The 23,835-nt window shown below is 33.3% G+C and overlaps 1 protein-coding gene across 1 annotated transcript; it reads right to left on the reverse strand.

The window, feature by feature from the left end:
* Positions 1-12,611: 12,611 nt before the first annotated feature.
* Positions 12,612-23,359, reverse strand: LOC131848706 (carbonic anhydrase 2-like). Its single transcript, XM_059198643.1, has 6 exons — positions 23,198-23,359; positions 22,647-22,770; positions 18,744-18,846; positions 17,988-18,106; positions 13,895-14,018; positions 12,612-13,270 (listed from the first exon to the last, which is right to left on the reverse strand). The coding sequence occupies exons 1-6, from the start codon at positions 23,304-23,306 to the stop codon at positions 13,007-13,009; spliced, it is 843 nt and encodes a 280-aa protein (XP_059054626.1). The 5' UTR covers positions 23,307-23,359; the 3' UTR covers positions 12,612-13,006.
* Positions 23,360-23,835: the final 476 nt, after the last annotated feature.

A 23,835-nucleotide genomic window follows, 5' to 3' on the forward strand; every position in this document is an offset into this window, starting at 1 on the left:
TTATTTGTTAAATATTAAATATAAAATTTAACTATAAAATTAATTATAAAACTGTTATTGAGTATATTTAAAAACATTATACATATTATGAATAAGCAAAATTTTATTTAAATACTGAAATATTAGGTTATTAAATATGAAATTAGCATTTTGTCGCACTGGCCACTTTGATCTTAAATATCTCCTCTTTGGTTAGGAATTCCAATTTCAAATTTATACGGCTATTCCCTCATGCATTTATTTTTCCAAAACCGTAATACATATGCTTGGTTTTTTCTTTGGGTCACTCAGCTTACAAAATGGAAAACTTAAAATATCGCGTCATTTACAAGTACGAGTACGAGTTCCGCCATGGCACTAGTGCTGCAGAAACAGCTCGAAGGATTAATGATGTGTATGGCGGTGGTGTCGCAAAAGAAAACACAATGCATTTTTGGTTCCAACATTTTCGTTCTGTAAATTTCGACTGCAAAACAATCCCCGTGGGCGGCCGGAGTCCAAGGTTGGTAATGAAGAATTGAAGGCTATTGTGATAGCAGATCCATCGCGAACCACCGAGTTAGTTGCAGGGTGCGATGTTAGTGACAAAACTGTATTAATCCAGTTGTAAAAAATTGGGACGGTGAAAAAGCTTGAAAGGTGGGTCCCTCATGAATTGAGTGGACAATTCGCGTTTCGATCGACAAACGCGCGTAGACTGCTGCGTTACATTAGTCAACCGGCATAATAATAAAGGGATTTTAAATCGAATCATTACCTGTGATGATGTGGATCTTGTATGATAATTGGAAACGCTCATTGCAATGGCTGAATCCTGGCAAACCAACTAAATCCTGCCCAAGCGAAAATTAACTCAAAAAAAGTTACTTGCGAGCGTTTAGTGGACTAGTGCCGGTGTTATTCACTTTAGATTTCTTAAATCTGGCCAGATGATTACGGCAAATAAGTATTGTCAGCAATTGCAAACCATGATGGAGAAGCTAGCTGCTAAACAACCGAGGCTGGTCAATCGCCGTAGGCCACTGCTGCTTCAGGACAACGCTAGACCACACACTGCACAACAGACAGTTATCAAATTAGAAGAGCTTCAATTGTAACAACCACCGTACTCCCCGGACCTTGCTCCAACAGATTACCATTTTTTTCGAAATTGGGATTGATTTGGAAAAAACTGATTGGGAAAAAATTCAAATCCGATGGGGCAGGTCAAAGTGCCTTCAAAGATTTTATTGATATGTCCAAATGTTCCCGTTCAAATGTTTTTTTCAGTAAAGGGATCAACGAAGTACCTATAAGATGGCAAAAGCATATAAATAGCAATAGTACATAGTTTGATTAAATAAACATGTTATATTTTGAAAAAAAATACTTCAGGTTACTCCCATACAAAACACCACTTTCATATATTAGGACCTAATATTATTCAGACTTATATTTATAATGACAGCACCATTTTTGGCTGGTTATTTAGAAAAAATCTACCTTAAACTTGTAAACAAAAATAGTTTCTGTAAAACAAAAAAAAAATACCTTAAAGAAAACCTTAATATCTTGAATTATTGCGCCGCCACGCAACAAAACAAACGGCAATTTGATTTCTATATAGGTTCTTGATTTCTCGAGTTCTCGACTTTTCTCGAGCTTGATTTCCGGGAACAAAACCCAACGATTTCCCGGGAATTCTAGACCCGAGAATTCCCGGGAATGAAACCTACTCCCGTCTGACAGATACGAATTACCTTATTTTTCGTGTGGTGATTTTTGTTTTATTCTTCTGCTAATGGAATATATTTTTGTAATACTAGCTACGGCCGTGGTTTCTCTCGCGTAAGATTTCAATAAAAATATCCTATAATATAGCTTATGCATGTAAAGGTTTATGAAAATCGTAGTTTTGCGTGATAGAGTAACAAATATCCATACTTATAAACTGTTGCGTTTATAATATTACTAACTTTTACTCGCGGCTTAGCTCGCATTGAATTCATTAAATAAAATCCTATGTTCATTCTAATACTTCCAAGAATGTGTGTACAAAATTTCATGATAATCAGTTCAGTAGTTTTTGCGTGAAAACGTAGCAATCATCCCTATTTTCACATATATAATATTAGTACTTGTTTTTGTTTAACATTATTTATATTCGTTATTGCTATATCTATTAAAGATGTTACTTTATTTGCTTTTAGGGTTAATGTGATATCGGGTCTATTTCATGTGTTGTTTTGTCTGTAATAATGAATCTGTTCCAATATACTTTAATAGTTTTCTTTTCTAATATATATTTTACTTTAATTAGTAGTATGGTTTATGTTTTATCTATGAGTTTGTACTTAAATGATTACTGTGCATGCACTTGATACGTTGTTGTGTCATTCTATATATTGCTTATTAGCCAAAAATTCACATCCTCCAGTAATATCTCCAGTAATATGTTTTATTGTCTCCTGGTATACCACAGCATATTGAACATCTGTCTGATGTAATATATGTGTCTTTAATTATAATTTTTTGGTTTTAATTATTTGGTCCTGATTATACTGCAAATTCAAAATAATTTTTTCATCTTAGACATTTTAGTCACTTATGAACGTATTTTTTTTTATATTATTTTTTTTTCCCTACTGTCCAGTGTCCAGTTGAGTATACAGATTCAATTGAGAAGATAGTGGCAAGAAACTCAATTGAATTTCTTATTATAATTCTTATTTTTATTTATATGTCTACCATTAAATGAAAATCCCATGCATGAACAACTATTGCCATGCACGCTCGTCATTCAAGTATTCGTTTAGTCAGTAATAGTCATTGCTCAGTAAATATGATTTAACAGATGTTTTGAATTCCCTTTCATTCCAGATGTTTTGAGTTTTAGCTTAAAAGATAAATGACAAGCAAATTAATAATAATAATAATAAAGCGTAAAAAACAGCAAAAGCTGATGAATGATAATAAATATTTATTATTAATTAATTAATTTCTTGGTGAAAGATATCGCCAGACAAAGTTTTGGCAGACTTTGTACAACGTCGACCTCATTATATTTGTCTACATACACTTTACTCCTCACTTTATTGCGTCATTAGCATTGTTAATCGATCGATTGATCTAGATATGATCTTATAGATAATTTCTATTACATGACATACATAATATGAATCGATAATCTGTTTGATAGTCGATCGAATCGGTAATCGATAGAAAAGAATAAAGAAAATTCAATAAATGTTATATAGATAAAATAATACATTAAAATGACTGTGATAATTATTAGTAAGTAACTGTTTCCGCGACCTCTTTCGCGTGGAATTTAATTTCATTAAAAAAAAAAGATTTTTTAATAATAAAAGTAGCTTAAGTTACGTCTTATTACATCAGCTACCTGGTAAAAATAGTCCTATCAAAATCGATCCAGCCATTTCAGAGATTAGCCGGAACAAACGGACAGTTATTTCAATAGTGCAAACAGACAGTTCAATTTTATTTATGTGTATAGATGACAGACAAACCGACTGAACAATAGAACCTTCTACGCAGTAAGAAATGGCGACTTATTTTTGTAGTAAAAGTGTACAGCCTCGGTGATCTAGCGGTTTAGCACATTGTTACACTACCGATGGTCGTGGGTTCGATTCCTCGCCTCGGTCTGGATGTTTTCCATATATAATATGTACGTATTTAAAAAATATATATTTAAAAACTTGTATCAGTTGTCTAGTACAGTGTTTTTTTTTATAACACAGGGGACAAACGAGCATGCGGCTCACCTGATGGTAAGTGATTACCGCCGCCCATGAGCACCAGGGGAATTGCAAGTACGTTGTCGGCCTTTTAAAAAGGAATAAGCTCTTTTCTTGAAGGTTTCAATATCGTATCGGTTCGGAAATACCATTGCTGGAAGGTGATTCTACAGTGTGGTTGTGAGAGGCAAAAAGTTTCTAGAAAGTGTGTACACAAACGCTTAGCTTGTGACTAGATTGAACCCGCGTCCATCGAAAGTAAATCTGTTTATCTCTATAACTATATTATACTACAAACTGAGTAAACTCCAGTAAACAGTTATGATTTGTAAACAACGTTGCGATCGAACATACGGCCCGTCTTATGGCAAACGATTATAGTAGCTTATGAAACACCAGGGGTGTCACAAGTGCGTTGCCGACCCTTAAAAAAGTTATTTAAGGGTTGGCAATCTGTTACTCGCTTCTTGAAAAACCCCATAAACCATGCTGTAGTCTCTAGAGAAAGCCTCGGTAGGTAGTTCATTCCATAATCTGATTGCGCGTGGGACGAATCTCTTAGCAAACACCACTGTTCGTGATCTGTGTACTAAATATCACCCGAATTTAGTATTTAGGTGAAAATCACTGAATCACATACGAGATTTAGTGATTTTCTTTGTTTCTTTTTTACTAGCTATGCTCGCGGATACACCCGCGTTAAATTTCAATAAAAAATATAGCCTATGTGTTATTCTGATGCAAAAGCTATATTACTGTAAAGTTTCAACAAAATTCGTTCAGTAGTTTTTGCGTGAACGAGTAACAAACGTCCATATTTACTTAAATAAACAATCATACTCATGAATAGAAATATTTGTGCCGTGCGAGGAATCGAACCCGCGATTATCGGAAGTAAGGCAGTATGCTAAACCACTAGACCACCGAGGTCGTCAGTAAAAATATAGTGATACATTAAATGTAATATACAAAGGCGAGCTTATCTCTGAAAAGAGATTTCTTCCAACAAAACTAGAAAATGTTATAGGATAGTGTACTAACTCATTTCCACTCACGTGCGGGCTATTTTGTTTTTAGCAATATTTTCTTTCCTAAGGTTGTTTGGAAGAAATTGCTTTAGCGATACGACCTCCTTCTGTATCTTCTTTCTTATTTAATCTATTGTTGTATTTTTTAATGGAAATTATTTTAATGTTGGTGCAATAAAGCGTTATAAATCTTATCTTAATCTTAGTAATATCATAAACGCGAAACTTTGTAAGTATAGATGTTTGTTACTCTTTCTTGCAAAAACTATTGAGCTGATATTGATGAAACTTTACAGTTGTTAGCGACGCAATATCTATGTATAACTTATTGTATATTTTTATGTTATGTTCCTTTTAAGATATTCTTATTTTACTCTATCGTTTTTATTTTTATAACACAGGAAACAAACGAGCATGCAGCTCACCTGATGGTAAGTGATTAACGCCGCCCATGAGCACCCGCAACACCAGGGGTTATGTAGGTACGTAATTGGCCGGCCTTTTAAAAAGGAATAAGCTCTTTTCTTGAAGGTTTCAATATCGTATCGGTGTCGTTTTGGAAATACCATTGCTGGAACATGATTCCACAATGTTGTGCGTGTCAAAAAGTTTCTAGAACAACGCACAGTGCGTTTTTCTAGACGACCACCATTCATCCAGATGATCAGGGTGGTATTTTAGTTTCTGTCGGGTGGTACGGTAGTGAAACTCAGCAGCTGGTCTTAATCCGAACAATTCCTCAGAACACTCCCCGTGATATATGAGGTAGAAAATGCACAGAGATGCAGTATCTCGGCGCAGAGCTTGGGTTGAGTATGTCACAAAGATATATAATCGTGTCAAATTGATATATAATTATATATACATTACCAAATGGTGGGCAAAACTTGGCGCAGTCTCATTGTGTGTAGTAAAAAGTTTCTAGAAAACGCACTGTGGAGACCGCCATTCATCCAGATGATCAGGATGGTATTTTAGTTTCTGGCGAGTGGTACGATGGTGAAACTCAGCAGCTGGTATTAATCCGAACAATTCCTCAGAACCGTACACTGTGTGTACTGTTGTTTAGAACTGTAAGTATATTACTTACCTACGTATATTTTTTATTAAAGATACAGATATGTGCAATGACCCGCAGTACTGTCCGTAGGCAAGCCTCCCCACCAAATTGCTCAGTTGCTTCCCACCAACCATCCCGAACGCGGCGTTTTGCTCGCTCTAGTATAACTACACTACATCTTTTATTTTCATCCCTTATAAGTAACATGCTACTCGCCTCGTTTTCGCACGAGTGTACATGTATTATACACAGAAACCTTCCTCTTGAATCACTCTATATATTAAAAAAAACCGCTTCGAAATCAGTTGCGTAGTTTTGAAGATTTAAGTATACATAGGGACGGACAGACAGCGACAGCGACTTTGTTTTATACTATGTAATGTTAATAGCTTATTTATGCTCAGAATAATATATAATCTATATTTTTTATTTAAATTTAAAACGAGTGAAACCGCGAGTACAGCTAGTACAAAATATTTCTACTTTGTAATATTGGTATAGACAAATAGTATATACCTTGTAGAAGTCCAATGGTTAATACATCGTCCATACAAAGTAACATAAGATAACGTATACCTAATAATTAATTAATACATAATCTCACACGTATACCTACAAAATAATAGATAATTATAATTAATACTTCAAATAATAATAATATATAATAAAATACCTACCGCATATATTTTTTATATGGATGATAATGGAATGGTGCACCCGCCTGCGCTAACAGTTTACGCTGGCGGGGCACCAGTGGAGGATGATAAGATGAGCATGATGTCAGGACAGTTAGTACAACGTGACAAATTCACCAATAATTTATCAGGATGGTATCCAGGGGTAAACAGGTGGAGGGCAAACTGACATGGTACATTGTTAGCAATAAGATCATCACTCCACATTACTAACAATCCCGTTTACCCCCAATTTTGATACATTTATAACTCATAAGTAGCTATGTCTTGGTCTCTCGAGTAGTCATGCTCACTAAAATATCCAGACATGTTGCGGCGTGGTGGATCAGGTTATTAGGCTGCCTAAAATAAGTCAAGCGCAGTGATGGCTGGCTCATCCATCATACTCGTAAACGAGTGCTGCTTGTAGTGTCTGATCTGCTCTAATCACTACGACTCATTTAATCTTATTGTGTATTTAATATTTTAACTCTAATAAAGTAAAGCCAGTTGGTAGTTTGTATTCACACATTTTAACAATTATTTAAAATAGCAATACGAAAAATTCTTACTCGTTCATTTTGTGATGAGACAGCGTTCTAAATGAGCGGTAGATAAAAATAATAATGACTACTTAAATGTGGTTAAATTTAACTTTGTTTGAATACATTATTTTCCATTCTATTCTATTATTTTTTTATTCTACCACTTGGAACGAAGAGGCTGAGATGTAATAGTAAACTTAGAAGAATTTTATCATTCCGAATAGCAAATTAACAGATACATCATGGGGGTTTAGCGGCTCAGATGGGGCCGCTATTATTTACGATTATGTGTTCATGTAGAAGCAGCATCAGGAAAGAAAGAGGTGAATAGAAACCAGTCGTGACTATTTACATATTTATAATATATAGAAGTATTTACAATTAGTATATGTACAAGAAGGCGATTCGGTCTCGAATGACAGGCTTGTTATTCTTCTTACTCCATCGTAACTATAGTGTTCACTTATTTGTTATTTATGTCTTCTTGTATGTAAGTTGTTATCGACGTAATATCGGCTCGTTAGCCATAGCTCCACGTCTTTACTCCGCGGCGCTTGCGCAGGGAATCCCTTCCCTCTTGCGCACGGCGGTCCGTGTACGCTCGGCTCGAGACGATAGATAATAAACTGCTAGTGTTTCCACATACACTACAGTAACTATGATGATGGTAGGTAGAACGATGATGGTAGATTCGCCACATTTTCGGGTTTTCTTTTTTTTTATAGACGATAGTGGAATGACCTGCCTACGCTAACGCTTACGCTGGCGGGGCACTAGTGGAATACAATAAGATGTACCACAGTATCTTCATGTACATTTAATATAGTTTCTGATCGCTTTGTTTTTGTTAAATTAATTTTGTTTAATAATTTTCATGTTGAATAGTAATGCAAGTATTATGTAACTGTTAAAAACGACATAAAAAAACATTGTCCCTATTCACTATTTACAGAGACTTAGCGTCATCTTCGTAGGTCTTAATTAAAACCTCACTCATTTATATAAGCCGCTAAAGACATTGCTTTGTAAAATGTCTGCATGATGAGGTATATCGACAGGGAATTGATTCCCACACGCTGGAACCTAAGTGGTCTCGGACATTGCGGTTTCGGAGGAGCTTCCTCTTACACGGAGCGTACACTTAGATTGTGGTATGAACTACCTGCCGAGGTTTTCTCGAGAAACTACAGCATATGGCTTTCAAGAAGGGTATATAAAGGTTTCTTAAGGATCGGCAACGCGCACGGAACACCCCTGGTATTTCAAGTGTCCATAGGCTACGGTAACCATATACCATCAGATGGGCCGTATGCTTGTTTGCCACCATAGTAGTATAAAAAAAAGGGGTTGAAATTGTAGGATAGGAGGCATGATATCATATGGGTGCCACATGATAACGTGATGACCATAGTGCTGTGCTTGTCATGTATATATGCTACAGGTAACATTTACTTTCTTTATTGGTTTGTTTGGGCTATTGTCAGGTGCTTGGATCTGTAGGACTGCGACCTACATAGATCTATTGTGCTCGCCCTTTTCCAGAATTCGCTACCTAGACCCGTTAAGGACAAGAATTGAAGCATATTCTTAGGAGCGATGGTTTATATCCTCAGGATAGAGTGTAAATTTTCCAAAAAGATATTTCGTGTATGCATGAGTGGGCTACAACCACATAGGATGTGTAGTTGCGTTTCCTCTTCAGTTTGGCAGTCTGCTGATTTTTGTTGTGCCTAGGTTTGCCCTAACATTTACTTACTATAATCTAGTTTTGATTTCAATTAGTAAGGTTTTACAACAAAATACCGGAATCTGTTATAAATCTACCTGAAAAAATATTTAAATGTCATATAAAATACTTCCTTTGTAAAAAAAGCCTACTATAAAATTGAAGAATTCGTTAACGATAATAATGTTTTTATAGTAAAACTTAAAATCCATAGCGCTGACAATATTATCTGATTGCACTAATAACGAGTGCGTAGCGATTTCTATGATGATTATCGCATGCCCCTTACTTGTTATACTGTAATTATTTATATAAAAAAACGTCTATTCAAAAGAGCAACCCATAAGTTTCTTGCTCATTCTTCTTGTGATGAATTTGCATTCAGATTGAGTGGTAGAATCAATATATGAATGACTATTAAAAACGCTTGTAATGAGTTTTATTGAATAAAGATTATTTCTATTTCTATTACGTAAAAAAACTCCATTTTAATTCACTATGGTCGTTTATTGATATGTAATTCAATTATTACTTAATTTTAATTTAAAATCTAAATTAAAATAAGCTGAATAGTAATAACAATATAAACATCGTTTCGTTTTGTAAAAACACACAAATTACATTGTTTCGTATACAGTTAAAATAAATGTCACAGCCATTATAAATTTAATGAATAAATAAATAATTAATACTTATCTATATAATACTATGTATTTTGTTTTCTATTATTGTACATAAAAGTTCTAATGTCTGTATGTTCGTGTCTGATAAATACAATTGTTTGTGTGAAGAGTAATTAATTTAATTTCAATATATATATATCCTATAATAATATTTTATTTGAACACCCTAATGACAATAACATTGTACGTAATATAATATTTATATTATAACATGTTACGTTCAGTTTACGATATTTTTAAATAAATTTACAGCAAAATATATGGTTACATAATTAATATTAGGTACTTATATAAATCACTAATAACTATTTTATGCATTATCCAATAAAAATATAGATTTATTAACAGCATATTTAGAGAGTACACAATTGGATAGCCTCTTTGGGAAATCTAGACTAGAAATAAAACATTTAAACAAAATTACAAACAAATCACTATGAAATTGATTACAAATTTTGATTAATTTCAAAATTTAGGTCGTACTACGTACGTACTTAATGTCATTAGCTAATTAAATATATATAAAATTAATTTAATTTCATATTAAATAGTAGAGTAAAAATTAAGATAAATTACTAACATTTCAATAAATGCTCAGCTCTTGATTCAAACCAGAATTACTATTAAACTTTTTGGCAATTATATAGTATATATAAATTATATTTATAATAAAGAAAAGACCGGAAAAGTGGTGTCCCTGTATTGTAGATTTCTCTCTGTGCTAGTAACTGGCTACGAATTGGCACTAAATTTAATAATTTCATTATACATATAAATTATATCAATGTTATATTTTATTACAATATATATATAACGTATAACGTATTTTATTAAATTATATATATATATATATATATATGTAATATAATTTAACTACAATAGCAAGTACCTAATATAATGTCTAAATTGGCAAGATAAAGATTAAAACATTTAACGATGTTATTAGAAACGATATTTATTGTTATATTATCCTATAATACTTAAAATACGTGAGTTTGCATCCTTCCATATAAATATATACAAAAAACCCTCCTTTTTACTTCATCATCATCATCATCATCGCAGCCCGGAAGACGTTCACTGCCGGACATAAGCCTCCCCTAAAGATCACGACGATCGGTCCTGCGCTGCTCGCATCCAATGCCTTCCAGCGATCTTGACCAGATCGTCGGTCCACCTTACTCGAGGCCTTCCCACGTTGCGTCTTCCTTTTGTACTCCAGTAGTGGACAAATCAAATGATATTTTGAGCGTATTTTTTAAGTATTGTACAAATTAAACACAAGTATTATCTATATACTGCTATACAGAGTTACTGATAAATCATGTTTAAAACTTAAAAAACAGAGAACATGTGTACTAATTTACTGAAGAAACGATGATATTCACAGAAGTATAAAACTGTGTTGCGAATATCGACGCCCTCCACCGAGTTTATATAATTCCAAAGAAATACATGCTATTACCCATCACGTATTGTCTAATAAAATTTACAAAATATTTAATTTTACCAAAACAAAGAAAATTCACAAAAAACTCAAGGATTAATCAGAAAGATTAATACTAGAGTTGGAATGAATTAGGCGGATTATAACATCTGTAATTCTGTATATTAATAATACTAATAACTATATTTAGCGTCATGTCATATTTAATTTAATATAAAAATTATATAGACCATTTTCATGATTGAAACAATCAGCAAAGAATAATTTCCATACCGTTTTCATGTATCTTTATGATAAAACAAATATTCTTTGTACAAATATGTTCATCATATCTGATTTTAAAATGTAGTTCAACTATTTCATTGCGGAAATTCTTGAGTAGTAATGACATAACAATTTTACCTAAATTAATTAGAAGGCTGTATATCTTGATCTCTGTGCTTTATCAACATAGAATAAAATGATGAGGTGGTTTTTTTTAATTATGTTGGCTGTTCCATTTTGCACAGAGTAATTATCACTGCGTTTTATAAGAGTTGACACTGCCCTTATGAGAATTGAATCTATGTTTATACAAAAGTTTTTTGTATTTGTATTTTGTTTGTATCAATTGAGTGGTATTGCATATGCGAAAAGAACATTTAAAATAAATATTTGCAAACAATTGTTTGTAAAAAAGAATGTTACACCTATTCGTACAAAAAATATTTTGATCCTAGAAGTTGCAAGCTTGCTACTTTTTTTTGTTCTGGCTCCGGCAGCCTATTACTTTGGCACAATATTTCTTTTGGCGGTAAATCTATTATTAACCTCAAGGGTTTTACGATAGTGGCTAGACATTGCGTGACAAAATATTTAATAGTTCCGATTAGTTATCGGGCGCCTATATCGAAAAGCAATACATATAATCTGTTATAATAAAGAAGGATTATAGTTATTAAATAAAAGGTTTGACAGCAATCATCAAAAACAAAGTAAACTATTACATCCGGCAATAAAGGTGACAATTTAACAACATTTTTATCACAATATAATAATAATAACTATATTAAATGGTCATATATTAATCATATATTGCGTACATAATTATATGCAGTACTAAGCCTGAAATTGCATTGTATCGAATAAGCATATCTTTACATAGTATAAAACAAAATTGCCGCTATCTGTTCACTTATATCTTTGAAATTACGCAAAGGATTTTACTGCAGTTTCAACCATAGATAGAATAATTCAAGAGGAAGGTTTATATGTATAATAAAATTCAGAAGAGCCGAGAATTTTAAAGATTTGGAATGCGGTGCATTCCAAATCTTTAAAGTTGCCATTATACAAAATGGTAAATAAAAAATATAATATTGCCAACATATAATTGTTAAGAATTTTGGTATATAAATAAACAGATACGAGCAAAGTAACTAGTCAATAGCATAACAGAAAAGATATCCAATATCTATTTAACATTAGTAGTGAGTCACAAAAAGATAGAGTGACCATGGTTTAGTTCCATGTACCTCGTATGATAACGGTATCATCTGCATGTGCCGTGAACATGCTTACTGTTTCAAATAGAGTAATAAATTTTGATACAGGAGGCATATCTCATGCCTTAGAAGCAATGGTGGTTCCATTGCCTCTAAGGCATGAGATATGCCATAGACAAGAATAGCATTTCAGTTTTTGTTTATGGCTATAACCGTCCACATATGAATGTGGGTCGTTATAAGGGTTAAAGGCGGAAAAAGAGATGGATGGACTGTGTGAAAGATGATGTGGTAAGAAAGGGAGTAAATAATGAGATGACTGCAAACAGGGATGCAATAAAAAAACATTACGCCGATTCAAATAAACAAGGGATAAGGAAGAAGCAGATGACGTTTATGGTTCAAGGTATATAAAGAATTTCGTAACTGTAATCTTATGCTTTTGACTATATATATTTTGCGTTTTGTTTTATATTATGTACATAAATATATTTTATACAATATCGCACACTTGTCTTAAATATAAAGTAGATTTATATAAAGGCTTTATGGCACAATGGTATAACTTTGCCATGATCGAGTTTGTTAATTAAATAATATCACAAGGGAAGCAATAGTTTTACGAAATGGCTAATTTGCTGCATTCGACGAGGTTACTACCAAAGATCTTTTTCTTTATATTGTTAGCGTAGCAGAGGCCTTTTTTGATCTGCTGTGTAGTTTTAACGGCGATGCAGCGGAAGACAGTGATGAGAACACCCAAGAAGCTAGGCGAGAGGGCGTATGCACAAGAACGAACTGAGCTGTAAACGATGCGATTCGAACGCTGCAGACTACGGTAATTATCAATACCGCCCACGTTGACTCTGCTGAATTCTTTGTACTGTAGAAGAATTGTATAGGTTGCAATTTTTGTAGATGATGATGGAATGGTGCACCCGCCTGCGTTAACGGTTTACGCTGGCGCGGCACCAGTTGAGGTTGATAAATAAATACACGCATGACGACCTCGGTGGTTTAGCGGGTCTGTACACCGCTTTACTTCCGATGGTCGCGAGTTCGATTCCTCGCACGGTGCGAACATTTGTATTTATGAGTTTGACTGTTTATATTGGTGGGTGTTTTCTGTGTTTACAAAAAAAAATCTCTATATCAGTAGCAAATAATCTAGTACTCGTAATATAATAATACAATACATTGTCCAGGTTTACTTATAAAGAGTTTCGGCTGTCAATAGTTATCTACCATTATCTTATATATAAAATTCTCGTGTCACAGTTTTCGTTCCCTCCTCACTTCTCACTCCTCCGAAACGGCTTGACCGATTCTCATTAAATTTTGTGAGCGTATTGAGTAGGTCTGAGAATCGGCCAAAATCTATTTGTCATCCCCCTAAATGTTAGGGGTAGTCCACCACAAAATTTTTTTTTTATTTTAAGGCAAAACAACGTTTGCCGGGTCAGTTAGTATAATATACAGTAAATTAAAAAATAGATAAATAACTCACCTGTACATCAGATATAGTGAGCGGTACGTCCATCACAATCCAAGTGACCACTTCTTGGCAATATGGAGTTGTTAAAGAGCCGTGGTACGTGTAAAACAATTGAGGCTCAGGACTGAACAGCCGGCTATTGAAACAATACAAATATATTAGACAGATTATTAACTGCGCCTACGATTTCAACTGCATTGCAACTGTTTCAAACCTGAAGAGCTTGTTTGTTTGAACGCGCTAATCTCTGGAACTAGTGGTTCGAATTGAAAAATTATGTTTGTGTTAATACATATAATTAGTAAAGTTTGCCGAGATGAATATCGAGCGAGTTCCAGTAGTAGCAACAAACGAAGACGTGTGAAGGTAGACGCATATGTCTGCCCATAAAAAAAATAGGTTAATTTTCCATCTACCCGCTGCTCTTCAGTTTACCCGTGATCACGGTGGTTAAAACATTACCGAAATATCGGGAACTCAGCAAATAAATATAAAACGTGGTAAGATTCCGTGATTTTTACTAATTATACGTATAAATAATGACCGCGTCAAGTTTAAAACAGTATATTTTTGTATTGTATAGTCCATTTGGCGAGATCTTCCGCCCATTCATCGATCTGGCATGTGTTATTCTGATGTATAAGCTATATTACTGTAAAGTTTCATAAAAATTCGTCCTACTGGACGAATTTTTATGAAACTTTTTTTGCGTGAAAGAGTAACAAACATCCGTCCATACTCACAATTTTTCGCGTTTATAATATTTATATAAGATTATGATTGATATTAGCTTATATCTTCGTCTGCATCACACTTATTTGACATTTATCATTATATTTCACCTATTTTACGTATTACTTTAAATTATAGCCTGCTAGCTACTCGCCCCGGCTTCGCCCGGGTGTACATGTATTATACATATAAACCCTCCTCTTGAATCACTCTATCTATTAAAAAAACCGCTTCAAAATCCGTTGCGTAGTTTTAAAGATTTAAGCATACATAGCGACAGCGACTTTATTTTATACTATGTACTGATGTGTTATTCTAATGTATAAGCTATATTACTGTAAAGTTTCATTAAAATTCGTTCAGTAGTTTTTGCGAAAAAGTAAGAAACATCCATCCATCCATTTATCTATCCATACTCATAAACTTTCGCCTTCAAAATATTAGTAAGGTAATAAAAAATTACAAAACTACCATTAACATGAACGAAGCTGTAGTTAAAAGTAATTTAAACTATAAAAGTGTGATCGTATCGAATAATAGGAAGTACTATATTTCTTCGTACTGTAAATCTATTGAAAATTCGTAATGGTATTGTTATTTTGTCGTAGTATAACTTTAAGGGTCCCCAAATTTATCACGCTCTTTGTTGTGTAGCATGAACTCTTGATAACTGTTGGCATTGATTGATGTTGATGTCAAGGACAAGACCCGCTCTTGGAAGATGTTCGCACCCCTTCATTAACGAGTTTGAGAAATTGAGATTCATCGTAACAAGGTTTTGAAGCTATCGACTCGAATTTAGAGATAATATTCGACGAATATTATTAATTAAAATTTTAGTCGTTAATAGCGAAAAGGTTAGACGACCGAAGAGCTGGCAGCTACCTTGGACAAAGAATTAGTCTAGATATTCAAAGGGGGAACGCTGCCAGTACTGATTTAGTGATTTTGTGTATTTTTTATACATAATTAAAAAAAAATATTAACAACTTCTCTATATAAACTATAAGTGTGTGAAATTTCATACTCCGTTCGAGCAGTTTTCATAAAAAGGGGTATAGTTTTTGCTTCACGTATTAATACCATGATTCTGTCACAATTTAGTGTTTAAAACTTTTGAGTTTAAATTTAATAGCAAATAAAAAAAAAAAGTAAATCAATTGAGTTTCTTGCCAGCTTCTCAATTGGATCTATATACCGAACTGGGCGGTAGGGAAAAAAATTAATATGTGATGTAAAAAATTAGACGTCCATAAGCGGCTAAAATGTCCTACATAAATAAATTATTTTTGAATTTGAATTTGAATTATTTATTTGGAACAACATTAGTACAGCATATAATATTATTAAAGACTTTCTAGATCATAAATATTTGATAATTAGTAGGGTTTTCATATATTTTCATTGGAACTTAAAGAACTTAAGATAAAACCATACAATAGGATTTATCGTTTATTGGAAAGCATCCCGGATATTGCCATGTATGATGGAAAATTTTGCTTAGATTCGAGACAATAGATAAATTAATAAGATAATTTATCATTTATCACGTTGGTTTATGAAATAATTAACAACTAATCTCAGATGTAATATGATATCTATATAATAATGTTGTGTCATGTAGGTTTAGCTTTTCATAAAGGATGTAAAAGCGTCTAGTATTGATATTGTGTTTCTTTTGTAATTGTTGCAATGTTTTGAGCTTTTTTTGTTTGTTTAATGTGTGTTATAGTTTTTTTATTATTTACCGAATAAATATCATTTAATTTCATTTTGTTTGTGCTATTGTCAGGTGTTAGGATCTATAGCACTGCGATCTACATAGATCTACTGTGCTCGACTTTTTCATAGTTCGCTACCTGGAGAAGAATTGAAGGATATTCTTAGGAGCTATGGTTTTTGTCTCTTCAGGATAGTGTAAACTTTTCAAAGGAGATATATCGTTTATGCATGATTGGGCTACAACCACATAGGATGTGTAGTGACGTTGCGTCTTCATTTTGGCAAAATCTGGAGATTATTGTTGTGTATAGACAATTGTGTGTTGGGAACTAATGTCTACCTTGTATTGGCTTTTGTGGCACAGGTTTACCTATATTAAAAACCAGGGCAAAATTTAATAAATGTACTTTTTTAATTTTTTTAATTTTTGATTTCTTTTTATATAGCATTTGCTGGTGGTCACTCTATTCTCCCAAATTTGAATTTAAATGAAATAGTATTATTGTAACGTATGTATACGTACAACATTTGAAAAAAAAATACGAGCTGAGTTTCTTGTCAGTTCTTCTCATCTCGAAATCATTCCAAACAACTGACGGTAGATTTGACATATCATAAGAGTCTGTAATAGACCTACATGAATAAAGATATTTTGAATTTGAAATTTGAATTTATACTGATATATTTATAGACAAAGAATTGTTATTATTATTGTTGCTAGCAATGTACAATGTCTTTGTTGGTAACCCTAGTTGACGTTTATACTAAGCTACTTTGATAAATTTATTATGACTGAGCGGATTCATTTTACTCTTATTCATCAACTTCCACTGGTGATCATCTGGCAAATATCTTTAGCAGAATCTCATCATCCATTATACATAGCGTAGCTTACGCTCAGATATGGTTATAGGTTATTTTTAATAGCCACTATTACATTTTTTGCATTGTCTTCATTACATAGTATTATATAAAACAAAATCGCTGTCGCTGTCTGTCCGTCCCTATGTATGCTTAAATCTTTAAAACTACGCAACTGATTATGAAGCGGTTTTTTTAATAGAGCGATTCAAGAGGAAGGTTTATGTGTATAATGCATGTACACCCAGGCGAAGCCGGGGCGAGTAGCTAGTTTTCTATAAAACATTACCCTTTTTCATTTTTAGTCATAGGTTTAAGACCTTTGTTTTAAGATCTATGTGTGGAGCTCTGTTTCACCTATTTCAGTCACCAACCTGCTTGATTATAGTATTTCGGTTATACGAAATACTACAATATTTCGGTTAAACGGCGACACATGGTAAATAACAGAGTATGAAAACTGAACATCTTAGTGCTTTGATATAGTAATGCATAGTTATCATTATCACACATGAAATTGTATATACTGCTACCATTTACCGTCAGGTTGGCCGTCAGTATTACCATTCCAGCTATATAAAACAATTTACAAAGCTCATAAATCAATCACTTAAATTGATACTTTATTTTTTTTTATACATACATCTATTGTGCTCGCCCTTTTTCAAAGTTCGCTACCTAGACCCGTCAGGGACAAGAATTGAAGAATATTCTTAGGAGCGATAGTTTTTATCTCCTAAAGAAAGAAAAGAGGGAAAGAGTGTAAAAATAAAGTGTAATTGATACTTACGTGATGTCAATATGCTTTACGGTTGTGTCACCCTCCTCTGTCTCATTGAGAAGACCAGGGATTACCGGCATTAGTTCTTCTAGAGCATAGGAGCTATCTTCTTCGTATCCACCAACGACCTGATTGAAGAACAGTATATATGTTAATACGTTAAGCAAAAACTTTGTACCCCTTTTTACGAAAATTACCCGGACGAAGGAGTATGAAATTACATATGATTTTTTTTTATGTATAATTTGTTTGCAATATATGTTTATATAAAGAAGTATAATATATATTTTTATTTATGCTCAAAATATACATTAATACCATAAAAAAAACATTGCCTATATTTACTACCATGTATTTGACACACACACATATACCTACTCTTCAATAGAATCTTAATAATGTTTAATAATCTAAGAAAAATTTGATTTAAGCCATGATGTGACCAGGTTTGGCGCAATATATACAACTAAGTCCACAAATACATGAATAATAATATAATATTGAGAAACAAATTTTGATTTATTCTGACGGAAAAGGGATGAAAAAATTAAAAAAAGGGCTGAAAAACGCCTTTTTTTTTTCAAAATAACTCGATAACGATAACAAAATATTTCAAATTTTTATTTAAAAAATTCTACACAAAAAAGGTGCTCTTCATTTTTTCCTTTTGTCAACACGGGCGTTCAGTCTAAACCTGATAATGTGAGCCCAGGTTAAGTAATCTTAAATCGTTAAATTTACAACGTAAAGGGTCGTAATTGATACCTTTGTTAGTATTCCAATAACGGCCAGCCCATCCGGTCGTTCCAGGGCTTCGTCGACGGTCAGCCCCGTCTTTACGTGCACCAAATGGATCTCTAACGGATACCTTAAAAAAAAGAACAATATTTAATATATTTTTAATAATAACCAAGAGCTTGAGCATCGTAAACATATATAAAATATTATATTATTATAACTAGCTATAACTGCTGCTGTGTCCGCAACTTTATCTGTGTGGGAAACGGTAAAATATTTATAAACTTTGAATGACATAGAATAGAAAATCATTTATTCAAATAAACTTAATTTAAGCACTTTTAGAATAGTCAACAATTTTTTTTTTAATCTGCCGCTTATTCGGAAAGCTGTCTCATCACAAGAAGAATAAGCTAGAAACTTGTGTGTTGCTCTTTTAAACAATCCTTGTAAGTTCACATTTTACAAGTCGAAACGTGTGAATACAAACTACCCACCAGCACTAATTTCAAATATACAATAAGTTAAAATCAGTGGTAGTGATAAGAGCAGACCAGTTCCTACAAGCACCATATATGTCTAGCTTTAAAAATGACGATACTTTCATACATAGAGATATAACCTTTCATCTGCACTTTCAACTTCTTACAACCCTTTTTTGGCATAAAAAGTATCCTATGTGATTTCTGAGGGTCTACACTATCTATGTATCATTAAATTGGTTCAGTAGTTTTGGCGTGAAAGCGCGATAGACAGACAGAGTTACTTTCACTTTTTTAATATTATAGTGAGGATGGACTACTGAAATACCTAAACAAAATAAGAAATGCAATTAAAATATTTCTTATTTATGCAGGTATGTGTAGAAATCTAAAGACAAAATCGTTTTGGCATTTCGAAGAAATAAGGAAAACATAATTGTCCTTCAATCTAGATCAGACATACAAATCTTTTATAAGGAAATATTGGTAATACTTAATCAATTGATAAATTATAAACATAATTATTTATAAGAGACATGTATTATAAAAGATTAAATAATAATTATGTATTAACTAGATAATATATCTTCAATCCGGTAATCCCAGATAGGGTAATCAGTTCAGTAATAGTTCATCTGAAGGCAACAGCCTATACAGAATAACAGCGCCTGGAGAGTATATTTTAGAAATAGGTCTTTTATGGGAATAGGTATAAAAACATACAATAAGATACCAAAGGATGTACTGGAATTACCCTTAAATAAATTCTAAACATCAGGTAATCATATTTATTGAGCAAAGCCTAAATCACTAAACGATTACTTGAATGACGAGCGTGCATGGCAATAGTTGTTGCACAGACTTCAATTTTTAATAATAAAACACTGGGCTATATCTTTTAAAGCCAATTCTAAAACAGTGTATGTATTTAAAAATCGTCCTTTTTTTCGGACTACTTTAATGCTATTGGCCGCAGCTGGCCTTTACAGCTTCACCGGACGATAGGGCGCGAATGCAGATGGCACAACAAACCCGCGGAAGGACTTATGGAGCGTCTGAAGGCCAACTCCCGCCTTTTAGTCTGAGGGCACCGCTAGGGGTTCGAACCTCGGCTCAAACCGTCGTAATATCGATCCCCGTTTGAATTGGACGGGGGATCGATCGGAGGGGTACGAACAGACACCTAGGGTGTTTTTGTTTGTGAAGAAAACTCAAAGCTCAAAATCCTTCATATATAGATTAGACATAGGATCTTTTGTCCCTTCATTAAGTAATTTTTTTATCACTATTCCCATCATCCTCTTCAACTAGCTACTTCAGTTCAGTTGTAAATTGAAACTGGCAACGCTGTTTTTTAACTAGTATACCTACACGCTATTATTCATTATGGACAGTTCTATTTTACGATAAATTATATCTTTGGGGATTAAATTATGTTTAGGTATAGATAATTTTTTTTTTTTTGCAGATATTTATAATTATAGTTGTGTCAAGTCACAGCCACAGCAATATTAATTTATCTATTATTACACCCGTATCAAGTATTTGTCGTAATGATTATGTGCAATATATTTATTATAAAGGTCAGTAAATGATATCAAGGCCATATATATATTGCACTACCTTTAATCTTTATGTACATGTAGGTATTTAAAAAAATGTATATATGTATTCATATCAGTTATAAAAGTTGTCTAATCGATACGATATTGAAATCTTCAAGAAAATATCTCATTCCTTTTTAAAAGACCTGTAAAGCATTTGCAATTCCCTTGGTGTAGCCGTAGCTGGGCGGCGGTAATCACTTACTATAAGGTCAGTCGCAAGCGTTTGTCCTCTATGCTAAAAAAATCGATATCCATCTACTTCAAACGGGGATCGAAATTACGACGAGGTTCGAAAGGTGTGACGTATACGACTTTAGACTGAGACTAGGCAGGAATTGGCCTCCAAGCGCTCCATAAGTCTTTACTCGGGTTTGGAGTGCCTGCACTCGCTTCCTATCGTTGAAGCTGTAAACATTAGCTGCGTCCAACAGTATTAGAGTAGTTCGAAAAAAGTCCATAATAATATAATAATAATATCTCATGACAAATCACACAGCGCCATCTAGTCCCGAGCTAAGCATGGGCTGTGTTATGGGTACTAGACAACTGATATAAATACATGGATACATTTTTTTGTAAATAAATACATATTATACATAGAATACACCCAGACCGATACAAACAATCATACTCATGAATACAAATGTTTGTACCGTGCGAGGAATCGAACCCACGACCATCGGATAGTAAAGCGGTGTGCTACACCACTAGACCACCGATACTGTCATAATAGAAGAACAGGGGTTGTATGAATTGTCCAGACTTATTATAATGTGTAATTATAGATCTTATCGAGTTTAATTGCTTTTTAGATATAAAATGTAGGCAACGTACGTCTTTGTAATACATTGTCCCCTTATCGTCAGTAATGCGCTGCCTTTCCGGAGGATGGCTTCCTTAGATGCCATCATACTTACCCTTGTGTAGTCTCACCCTTCTTACAAAATAAACCGGTCTCAATCAAGCTGAGATACATATGTAGATAAGACTTTTTATTTGTATCTAAGTGAGACAGAGATACACTAAAGATTTATATATGTTCATCATCGCATGCCTCTTACTAGTCATTGTGTAATTATTTATATAAAGAAACATCTATTCAAAAGAGTAATACACAAATTTCTTGTGATGAATCTGCGTTCCGAATGAGTGGTAGAATAAAAAATATGACTATTCGAAAGTGCTTGTACTGAGTTTATTTGAATAAAGATTATTTCTATTTCTTCGACAGTCTAACTAAGTAATAATTAATAACTTCAATAGGTAAGCTTTGATGATCGTTACAATAGAATTACATTTGACCTTTGTTATCAAACTTCAGCAATATGTTGAGAATATTGTACAATAATGTAACATAATTGTAAATGAATTAATTACTATTATTTGATCAGTATCAATAAATGCATCGAAGTGATACGAAGGTCCATGACTTGTATTATGTATCTAGGTTCAATTAACCTACATATGTGAAAGATATGGGACATAGATTTGAATATTTCGTGGAATGTCTCAATAGATATGAAACCTATATTTCTATAATTTTTATAATGCATTTGCTAATTTCAAGGCCAAATATAAATTACTGTACCGGTAATCTTCATATGAATTTTAAATATTATGAATAAAGTCTATTACTGTAAAGCCTACAAAGTCTACTCATTAAACGATTACTTGAATGGTGAGTGTGTGGCAGTAGTTGTTCATGCGCGGGATTTTCATTTAATGTTAAAAAAATAATAATAAGTAATTCAATTGAGTTTCTTGCCAGTTCTTCTCAATTGGATCAAATGGACTTCTCAAATGGATAATATATGTTAGAAATAAAAAAATAAGGTACTAACTTCATTCCGTCGATGGCATGTTCAGAGAGCCAGTGTAAGTGGAATTGCAGCAGGCTGTAGTTGCCCCTCAGAGGACCTCCTGACAACACGGGAGCTGGCCAGTCCTCTTCCACGTTCCATTTCACTATTCACAAATATATACGAGATATTTATTTATTCTTTTACTAACTACTCGCCCCGGCTTCGCACGGGTGTACACTTATTATATATATATAAACCTTCCTCTTGAATCACTCTATCTATTTAAAAATCTGTTGCGTAGTTTTAAAGATTTAAGCATACATATACAATGTAATAATTACACTTAAAAAAGACAGGCGAGCTATATGGCATTCTCTACCAGCTAAACAGTAGGTAAGAACAGAAAGTGGTTGATGGGCAGTGGTGGGAAAGGACAACCTACAATTTTAGCTAACATACAGAGGTAAATAGGTCTTCAAATATACTTGCAAATAAACATACATAAAAATAAATATATATTTATATATGTCTCAATGTAAAACAACGTTTGCTGGGTCAGCTAGTACGTAAATTTGTAAAACATGACTTACATGTATGTCCATTATTGATGGGTGCGACTGCTACATTTCCGTATCCTCTCATGACCAGAGGCCCTCTGATGTGTGACTCGTGGATGTCCTCCACTGCGTCTCTAGTCATGATGTTGATTGGTGATTGTTGGAAGCCGGTATTGCAAACGCCCGGCCACTGCGTTTCATCTGAAACATTTAGTATTAAAGTCTCTGCAGACTAGCGACTTTTTGTATCCGCAATCGGCAGTTCAGCAACTGAGCAGTCCCTATTGCTACTTGCACTTTTGAAAACAGAAGTGTCTAAATTAGTGTTTTCCACCAACACAGTGGCAACTTAACTATTAAGGGGGCAATTAGAAAATGGACTCTACACGAGTTTAATCCTTCTGCAATTTAAATGCAATGCTAGATTTCAGTGTGACATTTAATGAACAATTAAATTCCTTAATAATTATTTTATCACTAAATTAAAATAATAAATTAATATAGTCAAAAGATTGTTCAAACGTCGAAACACTTTTTTAACTAACTGTAGACGTTTGCTCAAATTTTGAACAAATTCCATAGCTAAAAGGAAAGTTTAATCATATTTGAACTCATACAAATATTTATTCAAACTTTGAACACTTTATTCGAAGTTCAAATGCGAGTTTGCT

This window comes from Achroia grisella, unplaced genomic scaffold (genome assembly GCF_030625045.1).
Source record: "Achroia grisella isolate CSIRO2021 unplaced genomic scaffold, CSIRO_AGI_Agris_v1 utg567, whole genome shotgun sequence".
Taxonomy (NCBI): domain Eukaryota; kingdom Metazoa; phylum Arthropoda; class Insecta; order Lepidoptera; family Pyralidae; genus Achroia; species Achroia grisella.